The sequence below is a fragment of the Salvelinus sp. IW2-2015 genome, linkage group LG19, assembly GCF_002910315.2.
Source record: "Salvelinus sp. IW2-2015 linkage group LG19, ASM291031v2, whole genome shotgun sequence".
NCBI lineage: Eukaryota > Metazoa > Chordata > Actinopteri > Salmoniformes > Salmonidae > Salvelinus > Salvelinus sp. IW2-2015.
The window spans coordinates 33,954,637-33,966,857 of NC_036859.1; the positions used below are offsets into that span (position 1 = coordinate 33,954,637).

The following is a 12,221-nucleotide window of genomic DNA, read 5'->3' on the forward strand; positions in this document are numbered from 1 at the left end:
GCATTCTGTCCCCTATCATTTAAAAAAAAACTTTTAGTGCCAGAGAGAATGACATAAGAAAGTAGTCAAGACGACTAGCTTGATTGAGCCTCCGCCATGTATATCTCACTAGGTCAGGGTATTAAACCTCCACCATGTATATCTCACTAGGTCAGGATATTTAATCATCCTCCATGTATATGTCACTAGGTCAGGATATTTAATCATCCTCCATGTATATGTCACTAGGTCAGGATATTAAACCTACAGATATCCACTAGTTCCAATATATCAATAATATTCGTAATTTCCTTAAGTCCATGAGGGTAATAGTTTGTTGTGTGATTTCCTTTACGGTCCATTGAGGTATTTAAAACTGTATTATAATCTCCCACCATAATAATACAGTCTTGTATTGCTTGTAGGTTTGATAAAGTATTATATATATTTTCAAAGAAGTGTGGATTATCATTATTTGGACTGTAAAGATTTATGAGCCATATCTGTTTATGGTCCAATAACATATGTAAATAGTTAAGGTAAGGTTTTTGGGAGGGTAAATGGATCCTAGACCTGTGCATAGGAAGTGGGAGCAACATCTACCCAGAACATTCAATCAACCCTTTGTAGCCCATGTTGGTTCCCGATGGCCCTTTGATATCCATGTTGGCTCTCATGGGCTCCTAGTTGTCCATGTTGGCTCCAATGGATCGCTAGTCGTCATCTATTTGCAGTTGTCCCCAGTCGATCTCTGGGCCATCGTCGAGGTGCAAGATAAGGTAGGACATGAGCTGGAACATGTATTGGAATTGCACCAGGGCCAGGTACAAGTAGAAGTCGCTGACATCGATCTGGCATTGGTCACCTGAGAAGTTCATCTCACAATCACAGTGGAAGTTGTTGACAAGGTTGTGGCAGTAGCCTCCGTATTCACAGGGGCCCGACGCACACTCATCAAAGTCTACCTCACACCTGTTACACACGGGGGATTTAATGAAATATACTTATATATTAGTTATATATTTAACAATAATTGTATATTTTAATAATATTAATGACATTATTATATACGTATACATTGTGTTACRAAACCAACTAGCTAGCCGACTGAGTTTGGTATACTTTCTAAGTCTAGGAGTCCTAGGCCTAGCTAAATGGTCTGTAACCTGATTTAATGTGTTCATTTAAAATCAAATCAAATCCGATTTTATTAGTCACATGTGCTGAATACAACAGGTGTAGAGTTTACAGTGAAATGCTATTTTACGAGCCCCTAACCAACAGCGCAGTTTAAAAAAAATATGGATAAGAATAAGAGATAAAAGTWACAAGTAATTAAARAGCAGCAGTAAAAAATAACAATATACCAGGGGGTGCCGGTATAGAGTCAATGTGCGGGGGCACCGGTTAGTTGAGGTAGTATATGCATGTAGGTAGAGTTATTAAAGTGACTATGCTTAGATGAAAACAGAGTGGCAGTGGGGAGGGGAGGGGGGGCAATGCAAATAGTCTGGGTAGCCATTTGACTACATGCTCAGGAGTCTTATGGCTTGGGGCTAGAAGCTGTTTAGAAGCCTCTTGAACCTAGACTTGGCGCTCCGGTACCACTTGCCGTGAGAGAACAGTCTATGACTAGGGCCTTCCTCTGACACCACCTGGTATAGAGGTCCTGGATGGCAGGAAACTTGGCCCCAGTGATGTACTGGGCCGTTCGCACTACCCTCTGTAGTGCCTTGCGGTCGGAGGCCGAGCAGTTGCCATACCAGGMAGTGATGTAACCAGTTAGGATGCTCTCAATGGTGCAGCTGTAGAACCTTTTGAGGATCTGAGGACCGATGCCAAATCTTTTCAGTCTCCTGAGGGGGAATAGGTTTTGCCATGCCTGCTTCACGACTGTCTTGGTGTGCTTGGACCATGTTAGTTTGTTGGTGATGTGGACACAAAGGAACTTGAATCTCTCAACCTGCTCCACTGCAGCCCCGTCGATGAGAATGGGGGCGTGCTTGGTCCTCTTTTTCCTGTAGTCCACAATCATCTCCTTTGACTTGATCAGGTTGAGGGAGAGGTTGTTGTCCTGGCACCACACGGCCAGGTCTCTGACGTCCTCCCTATAGGCTGTCTCGTTGTTGTCCGTGTTGTGTCATCTGCAAATCTGGAGTCGTTGGAGTCGTGCATGGCCTTGCAGTCATGAGTGAACAGGGAGTACAGGAGGGGGCTGAGCACGCACCCCTGAGGGGCCCCTGTGTTGAGGATCAGCGTGGCGGACGTGTTGTTACCTACCCTTACCACCTGGGGGCGGCCTGTCGGGAAGTCCAGGATCCAGTTCCAGAGGGAGGTGTTTAGTCCCAGGGTCTTTAGCTTATTGATGAGCTTTGAGGGCACTATGGTGTTGAACGCTGAGCTTTAGTCAATAAATAGCATTCTCACATAGGTGTTCCTTTTGTCCAGGTGGGAAATGGCAATGTGGAGTGCAATAGAGATTGCATCATCTGTTGATCTGTTGGGGCGGTATGCAAATTGGAGTGGGTATAGGGTTTCTGGGATGATGGTGTTGATGTGAGCCATGACCAGCCTTTCAAAGCACTTCATGGCTACAGACGTGAGTGCTACGGGTCAGTAGTCATTTAGGCAGGTTACCTTGTTGTTCTTGGGCACAGGCACTATGGTGGTCTGCTTTAAAAGATGTTGGTATTACAGACTCGGACAGGGAGAGGTTGAAAATGTCAGTGAATACACTTGCTAGTTGGTCAGCGCATGCTCGCAGTACATGTCCTGGTGATCTGTCTGCGGCCCTGCGGCCTTGTGAATGTTGACCTGTCTAAAGGTGTTACTCACATCGGCTGCGGAGAGCGTGATCACACAGTCTTCCGGTACAGCTGGTGCTCTCATGCATGTTTCAGTGTTATTTGCYTCGAAGCGAGCATAGAAGTAGTTTAGCTCGTCTGGTAGGCTCGTRTCACTGGGCAGCTCTCGGCTGTGCTTCCCTTTGKAGTCTGTAATGGTTTGCAAGCCCTGCCACATCYAACGAGCTTGAGAGCCGGTATAGTATGACTCGATCTTAGTCCTGTATTGACACTTTGCCTGTTTGATGGTTCGCCGGAGGGCATAGAGGGATTTCTTATAAGCTTCCGGGTTAGAGTCCCGCTCCTTGTAAGCGGTAGCTCTAGCCTTTAGCTCAGTGTGGATGCTGCCTGTAATCCATTGCTTCTGGTTGGGGTATGTACGTACAGTCACTGTGGGGACGACGTCATCGATGCACTTATTGATGAAGCCAATGACAGATGTGGTATACTCCTCAATGCCATTGGAGGAATCCCGGAACATATTCCAGTCTGTGCTAGCAAAACAGTCCTGTAGCTTAGCATCTGCTTCATCTGACCACGTTTTTTAAAATATCTAGTCACTGGTGCTTCCTGCTTAAATTTTTGCTTGTAAGCAGGAATCAGGAGGATGGAATTATGGTCAGATTTGCCAAATGGAGGGCGAGCTTTGTATGCGTCTCTGTGTGTGGAGTATAGGTGGTCCAGAGTTCTTTTCACTCTGGTTGCACATTTAACATGCTGATAAAAWTTTTGTAAAACTGATTTAAGTTTCCCTGCATTAAAGTCCCCGGCCACTAGGAGCGCCGCCTCTGGRTGAGTGTTTTCTTGTTTGCTTATGGCGGAATACAGCTCATTCATGCTATCTTAGTGGCAACCTCTGACTGAGGTGGTATGTAAACAGCTAGTGTGGTCTACAGCTTATCATGATATACTCAACCTCAGGTGAGCAATAGCTCGAGACTTTCTTAGATTTAGTGCACCAGCTGTTATTTACAAAAATACATACCAGACGCCGCTGTTCTAGCCTGCAAGTACATCGTATAACCAGCCAGCTGAATGTTGATATTGTCGTCGTTCAGCCTCGACTCCATGAAGCATAAGATGTTACAGTTTTTAATGTTCCGTTGGTAGTTTAATCTTCTCTGTAACTCGTCGATTTTATTATCCAAAGATTGCACGTTTACTAGCAGAATTGAGGGAAGTGGGAGTTTATTCGATCGCCTTCGAATTCTCAGCAGGCACCCCGCTTTCCGGCCTCTCTTTCTCCACCTCTTCACGCAGATCATGGGGGTTGGGGCCTGTTCCCGAGGGAGCCGWATATCCTCCGCCTCGGGCTCGTCAGAGTCGTGAAAGAAGAAAAAGGATTCTGCTAGTCCGTGGTGAGTAATCACAGTCTTGATGTCTAGAAATTATTTTTGGTCATAAGAGACGGTAGCGGCAACATTATGGACAAAATGAGTAAAAAATAAGTTAAAAACGAACAAAAAAAGACAATCGGTTGGTTGCATGTAAAACATCTGCCTTCTGCTCTGGCGCCATTTTCTTGTGTGTAGATTTATGAGAGACGTCGGAGTATGCGGACCGTGTTGTATGCATTTGCCTTCAGGAGACAGCAACCTTACCTAGGTCCTGGGCCTCCTCCATCCTGACTCCTGGGTCGGCCAGACCAAGCGGGCTATTTAATTGTTAAATTCATGGTGACAAAATAAATACGTACAAAAAATGAGGCTGGACACAGCATCTGGCTGGACACAGCATCTGCAGTCGGTTGCTGCTGCCACCTAGGGGTTATGTGTGGAAGTGGTAGTGTGCTGTCTCTCTATGCTAATACTTAACCACGCCCCCATATAATAACTGGTACAATTGGTACAATCATTTTTCTTCTTTATTCACGTGGTATACTGAGTAGCAATTTTGTTTTATTTCCAGTTGCTTTATGACTCTAAAACCTAATTAAAATTAACATATTTGATCATTAATATTCTATCTAAATCTTCAAGGGAGAGGGAGTTGACAGGTTATGTTTTTTGTTTACCATGGTGATATCAATATATATTTTTTAAATCTATCAAAAGTAGAGAACTTTCCGGACCCTGAGTTGTCTTGTTACACTATATGTAAACATGAAGTTAAGAAAGTTGACCCTGCTCATTCCTCAATAATTTAGGATTTTTTTAAATCTGATGGAGTTTACCAAACCTTGGGACACATCTTTAAGGAGTCACAGTTTTAAGATACATATTCTTTGAAGTCACAGAGGGTTATTCCAATAAACTACATGAGCTCCATTTTCAGATCCAAGTTTCTAACATTTTGAGTTTCCGAGGTTGAAATTGGAATCCTTTGCTTAGGACAAGGACTGTCAAGAATGCCTGAATTACATAGTAATTACACTTAGGTTTCATTGAGATTCATTGACACAAGTGTTTACTACAGATTTACTATTGTTAATAGTCATGGCTTACCATTGTCCTATAAAACCGGGCAGACAGTCACAGGTGTAGTCTTGCTTAGAGCAGTTCCCCCCGTTGAAGCAGCTGTAGTTCCATCTGTCTCCAGGACACACGGACGTGGGCAGGTTGGGGTATCTAGAGTTCAGCGACACAAACATACAAGCATCAGTTACCTGACAGTTAGGAGTTTGATAGCTGGCGAAATGGCTCAAACAGACTTGCTAGTTGATTAAGTTGATGTGTCTAATCACCACAGATGTGAGCTAGTATTGGCTTGAAATAACTTACGGTAACTTTTCAATGTACCATGGGACTTCTGGCACCTTTTCACTAAAAGAGAATGATTAATCAGGTATCCATTTGTGTTCATATCACCCTTGACATATGACATATGCAATAACTCATACACAATTGAGTTATAGCTTTGGTTTGTTTTGTTAAGTTCTTGCAGATTTGTTTTGGGATTTTTTTTCTATTTTCTTTAAGATAACTTAGGGTTAGGTTGGGTTAAGGTTGGGTTAGGTTGGGTTAAGGTTGGGTTAGGTTGGGTTAGGTTGGGTTAGGTTGGGTTAAGGTTGGGGGGAATATGGGAAGCTTTTGAGACTTACTCGCAGAAGGGCCCGGTCATGTTCCTGGGGCAGTGGCAGGCGTAGTTCAGGAGGCCTCTGAGACAGGTGGCCCCCGGGCTGCATTTGTTGTTCTCACACGTATCCACGTCCTTCTCACACCTTGTCCCCCCATACCCCGGCTCACACGCACATACATATCCCTCCCCCAACACGCTGCAGTTGCCATGGACACAGGGCTTGACGGCGCAGGTGTCCACGTCATTCTGGCATTGTGGCCCCATCCACTCAGGAGGGCACCTGCAGAGGGAGAGGTCAAAGAGTTCCTCACACACCCCCTGGTTTAGACAGGGGTTCGGCGTGCACACACTAGCCCCCTGGCAGCCATATAGGGGGGTGGCGGCACTGGGGGTCCTCACAAACTGCCCCTCTTGGGGCCTGGGAAGGTTCAGGTCAGTATCCCCATAGTAGGGCAGCGGGAGCCCCCCGATCTGGACAGGACCCAGACATCCATCCAAATTMCCCCCAGCCTCTGGCCCCAGACCTCCCAGGAGGATGTCCACTCCCTCCCTGAGGAAGGCCAGGCTTCCAGAGGCGACCTCGGACACAACATGCTCCTCCTCTACTCCATCTCTTCCCCCATCCAGGATCATGATCCACCTGGAGGTCTGTAGATCCGGGGATTCCATGGAGAGCTCCACCATGTGCCACTGGCCGTCGCTGACCAGGCCCCGGCTCTGGGCAGTGAGCTTGGGGGAGGCCTCACCACAACCAACCTGTAGTTCCAGCAGGAGGTGAGAGTCCTGGAGGGAGATGGTGATGAACTCAGAGCCTTTCTTGGTGTGTAGGAGGGTGGCGTCCGTTTGTCTGGTTCGCACACTGAGGAGGACGCTGCTGAGGTGGTGCCTGATCTTCCCATTGCCTCTGTAGGACAGTATGCTGTCATTCCGGAGGGTCACGTTGGACACACCTGGAATGCAAAACAGAAGAGGCTTAAAACAACGAAATCTGTAACTGAAATATCCTCAGTGGCACAAGAAGCAACCAAAAATCAACGAGAGAGATGGGGCAAGTGCAATGTTCAAAATTTTGGGCTAAAACACCTTTAAGTAACTGAGTCATTAACGGTTGCCCCCATCTATCCCATTGATTTGTGATTAGCCTTGGGTAAAGTTATTGAAGTTAAATACAGAGAAGCAATTGCTACATGTCTATGTTTCCCTGGCCTCTCTTCAAGAACCCCCAGCCAGTTCAACGTATCTATTTAAGTACAGAGAACTTAATTCAACTAATTAAGCAGACCTGATTCAATTTATCAAGCAGACTGGATTCAGCTAATGAAGGGCTTGATGATTAGTGAACTACCGGTAATTGAATCAGGTGCACTGATACTGGATTAGGTCAAATACACTACATGATCAAAAGTATGTGGACACGTGCTCGTCGAACATCTCATTCCAAAATCCTGGGCATTAATATGGAGTTGATCCCCCTTTGCTGCTATTACAACCTCCACTCTTCTGGGAAGGCTTTCCACTAGATGTTGGAACATTTCTGTGGGGACTTGCTTCCATTCAGCCACAAGAGCATTAGTGAGGTTGTGCACTGATGTTGGGCGATTAGGTCTGGCTCACAGTCGGTGTTCCAATTCATCCCAAAGGTGTTAGATGGGGTTGAGGTCAGGGCTCTGTGCAGGCCAGTCAAGTTCTTCCACACTGATCTCAACAAACCATTTCTGTATGGTCCTCGCTTTGTGCACGGGGGCATTTTCGGATGGGGCCACAGTGTCTCCTGAACCTTCCTGTCTCAGCCTCCAGTATTTATGCTGCAGTAGTTTATGTGTCGGGGGGCTAGGGTCAGTCTGTTATATCTGGAGTACTTCTCCTGTCTTATCCGGTGTCCTGTGTGAATTTAAGTATGCTCTCTCTAATTCTCTCTTTCTCTCTTTCTTTCTCTCTCTCGGAGCAACCTGAGCCCTAGGACCATGCCTCAGGACTACCTGGCATGATGACTCCTTGCTGTCCCCAGTCCACCTGGCCGGTGCTGCTCCAGTGTCAACTGTTCTGCCTGCGGCTATGGAACCCTGACCTGTTCACCGGACATGCTACCTGTCCCAGACCTGCTGTTTTCAACTCTCTAGAGACAGCAGGAGCAGTAGAGATACTCTTAATGATCGGCTATGAAAAGCCAACTGACATTTACTCCTGAGGTGCTGACTTGTTGCCACCTCGACAACTACTGTGATTTTATTATTTGACCATGCTGGTCATTTATGAACATTTGAACATCTTGGCCATGTTCTGTTATAATCTCCACCCAGCACAGCCAGAGAGGACTGGCCACCCCTCATAGCCTGGTTCCTCTCTATGTTTCTTCCTAGGTTTTGGCCTTTCTAGGGAGTTTTTCCTAGCCACCGTGCTTCTACACCTGCATTGCTTGCTGTTTGGGGTTTTAGGCTGGGTTTCTGTACAGCACTTTGAGATATCAGCTGATGTAAGAAGGGCTATATAAATACATTTGATTTGATTTGATTTGATGATTTTCATGCTAAAACAGGAAAGGGCCTTTCCCAAACTGTTGACACAAAGTCGGAAGCACAGAATCATTGTGTGCTGAAGCGTTAAGATTTCCCTTCACTGGAGCTAAGGGGCCAAGCCTGAACCATGAAAAACAGCCACAGACCATTATTCCTCCACTAAACTTTACAGTTGGCACTATGCATTGGGGCAGGTAGCGTCCTCCTGGCATCCGCCAAACCCAGATTCGTCCATCGGACTGCCAGATGGTGAAGTGTGATTCATCACTCCAGAGAACGAGAGTCCAATGGCGGTGAGCTTTACACCACTCCAGCCGACATTTAGGCTTGTGTGCGGCTGCTCGGCCAGGGAAACCCATTTCATGAAGCTCCCGATGAACAGTTATTGTGCTGACGTTGCTTCCAGAGGCAGTTTGGAACTCTGTAGTGAGTGTTGCAACCGAAGACAGACGATATTTCCTTCAACACTCGGCGGTCCCGTTTGTGTGGCCAAGCTTGTGTGGCCTACCACTTTGTGGCTGAGCTGTTGTTGCTGCTAGATGTTTCCACTTCACAATAACAGCACTTACAGTTGACCGGAGCAGCCCCAGCAGGGCAGAAATTTGACAAACTGACTTGTTGGAAAGGTGGCATCCTATGACGGTGCCACATTGAAAATCACTGAGCTCTTCAGAAAGGCCTTTCTACTGCCTATGTTTGTTCATGGAGATTGTATGGCTGTGTGCTCGATTTTATACACCTGTCAGCAACGGGTGTGGCTGAAATAGCCGAATCCACTAATTTAAAGGGGTGTCCACATACTCTTGTAAATATAGTGTAACTGGACCTTGCAGGCGGTATTAAAGGAGAGGTTTGAGAAACATTGATATGAGTAATAGTGAAATTTGACTTTTGATTTGTGCAGAATGGATTACATTGCTTGGTTGATAATCTCTTCAGAAAGTGGTTCCCGAACTAGSAACTCACATTCAAAGCCCTGTGAGAGGGTCTGGCAGGCTGCGGTCGAGGGGCACGGAGACAGCTCGCACCACTTGACCACCTCACAGCGCCGCCCTGCAATATTAGGTGGGCAATTGCAGATAAAGTCGTCCCACATGGAGTAGCACACTCCGCCGTTCAGACATGGGATGTTCTGGAGGAGACAAATAATAACTCTGTCAAGCAGTTGACTTTGTCATGGTGGGGAAACTGTTATGTCATGGGGCAACTGTTATGTCATGGGGCAACTGTGTTGTCATGGGGCAACTGTGTTGTCATGGGGAAGTTGTGCAGAGTCTTTTGGCAACTACAGTTGAAGTCGGAAGTTTACATACACCTTAGCCAAATATATTTAAACTCAGTTTTTCACAATTCCTGAAATGTATCCAAGTAAAAGTTCCCTGTCTTAGGTCAGTTAGGATCACCACTTTATTTTAAGAATGTGAAATGTCAGAATAATAGTAGAGAGAATAATTTATTTCAGCTTTTATTTCTTTCATCACATTCCCAGTGGGTCAGAAGTTTACATACACTCAATTAGTATTTGGTAGCATTGCCTATAAATTGTTTACCTTGGATCAAACGTTTCAGGTAGCCTTCCACAAGCTTCCAACAATACATTGGGAGAATTTTGGCCCATTCCTCCTGACAGAGCTGGTGTAACTGAGTCAGGTTTGTAGGCCTCCTTGCTCGCACACACTTTTACAGTGCTTTCAAACTCAGTGCCTCTTTGCTTGACATCATGGGAAATCAAAAAATCAGCCAAGACCTCAGAAAAAAAATTGTAGACCTCCACAAGTCTAATTCATCCTTGGGAGCAATTTCCAAATGCCTGAAGGTACCACGTTCATCTGTAAAACAATAGTACGCAAGTATAAACACCATGGGTCCACGCAGCCGTCATCACGCTCAGGAAGGAGACGCATTCTGTCTCCTAGAGATTAACGTACTTTGGGGCGAAAAGTGCAAATCAATCCAGAACAACAGCAAAGGACCTTGTGAAGATGCTGGAGAAAACATGTACAAAAGTTCTATATCGACAGTAAAACTAGTACTATATCGACATAACCTGAAATGCCGCTCAGCAAGGAAGTAGCCACTGCTCCAAAGACACCATAAAAAAGCCAGACTACGGTTTGCAACTGCACAAGGGGGCGAATATTGTACTTTTTGGAGAAATGTGGTCTGGTGAAACAAAAATTACCATTGTTATGTTTGGAGGGAAAAGGGGGAGGCTTGCAAGCTGAAGAACACCATCCCAACCGTGAAGCACGGGGGTGGTAGCATCATGTTGTGAGGGTGCTTTGCTGCAGGAGGGACTGGTGCAGTTCCAAAAATAGATGGCATCATGAGGTAGGAAAATTATGTGGATATATTGAAGCAACATCTCAAGACATCAGTTCAGGAAGTTAAAGCTTGGTCGCAAATGGGTCTTCCAAATGGACAGTGCTCCAAGCATACTTCAAAGTTGTGGCAAAATGGCTTAAGAACAACAAAGTCAAGATATTGGAGTGGCCATCACAAAGCCCTGACCTCAATCCTATAGAACCTTTGTGGGCAGAACTGTAAAAGTGTGTGCGAGCAAGGAGGCCTACAAACCTGACTCAGTTACACCAGCTCTGTCAGGAGGAATGGGCCAAAATTCTCCCAATGTATTGTTGGAAGCTTGTGGAAGGCTACCTGAAACGTTTGATCCAGGTAAACAATTTAAAGGCAATGCTACCAATACTAATTGAGTGTATGTAAACTTCTGACCCACTGGGAATGTGATGAAAGAAATAAAAGCTGAAATAAATTATTCTCTCTACTATTATTCTGACATTTCACATTCTTAAAATAAAGTGGTGATCCTAACTGACCTAAGACAGGGAACTTTTACTTGGATACATTTCAGGAATTGTGAAAAACTGAGTTTAAATATATTTGGCTAAGGTGTATGTAAACTTCCGACTTCAACTGTAGTTGCCAAAAGACTCTGCACAACTTCCCCATGACAACACAGTTGCCCCATGACAACACAGTTGCCCATGACATAACAGTTGCCCCATGACATAACAGTTTCCCCACCATGACAAAGTCAACTGCCTTGACAGAGTTATTATTTGTCTCCTCCAGAACATCCCATGTCTGAACGGCGGAGTGTGCTACTCCATGTGGGACGACTTTATCTGCAATTGCCCACCTAATATTGCAGGGCGGCGCTGTGAGGTGGTCAAGTGGTGCGAGTGTCTCCGTGCCCCTCGACCGCAGCCTGCCAGACCCTCTCACAGGGCTTTGAATGTGAGTTCCTAGTTCGGCACACTTTCTGAAGAGATTATCAACCAAGCAATGTAATCCATTCTGCACAAATCAAAAGTCAAATTTCACTATTACTCATATCAATGTTTCTCAAACCTCTCCTTTAATACCGCCTGCAAGGTCCAGTTACACTATATTTACAAGAGTATGTGGACACCCCTTTAAATTAGTGGATTCGGCTATTTCAGCCACACCCGTTGCTGACAGGTGTATAAAATCGAGCACACAGCCATACATCTCCATGAACAAACATAGGCAGTAGAAAGGCCTTTCTGAAGAGCTCAGTGATTTTCAATGTGGCACCGTCATAGGATGCCACCTTTCCAACAAGTCAGTTTGTCAAATTTCTGCCCTGCTGGGGCTGCTCCGGTCAACTGTAAGTGCTGTTATTGTGAAGTGGAAACATCTAGCAGCAACAACAGCTCAGCCACAAAGTGGTAGGCCACACAAGCTTGGCCACACAAACGGGACCGCCGAGTGTTGAAGGAAATATCGTCTGTCTTCGGTTGCAACACTCACTACAGAGTTCCAAACTGCCTCTGGAAGCAACGTCAGCACAATAACTGTTCATCGGGAGCTTCATGAAATG

At 45.6% G+C, this 12,221-nt stretch overlaps 1 protein-coding gene across 1 annotated transcript in view; it reads right to left on the minus strand.

The window, feature by feature from the left end:
* Nucleotides 1–692: 692 nt before the first annotated feature.
* LOC111979079 (protein crumbs homolog 1-like) overlaps nucleotides 693–12,221 on the minus strand; it is a 22,650-nt gene continuing 11,121 nt past the window's right edge. Inside the window, exons 4-8 of the mRNA XM_070449092.1 lie at nucleotides 9,323–9,488; nucleotides 5,863–6,790; nucleotides 5,543–5,584; nucleotides 5,267–5,389; nucleotides 693–951 (exon numbers count right to left, since the gene is read on the minus strand). Of these exons, the coding sequence (XP_070305193.1) occupies nucleotides 693–951; nucleotides 5,267–5,389; nucleotides 5,543–5,584; nucleotides 5,863–6,790; nucleotides 9,323–9,488 (1,518 nt within the window). The remainder of the gene's footprint in view (nucleotides 952–5,266; nucleotides 5,390–5,542; nucleotides 5,585–5,862; nucleotides 6,791–9,322; nucleotides 9,489–12,221) is intronic.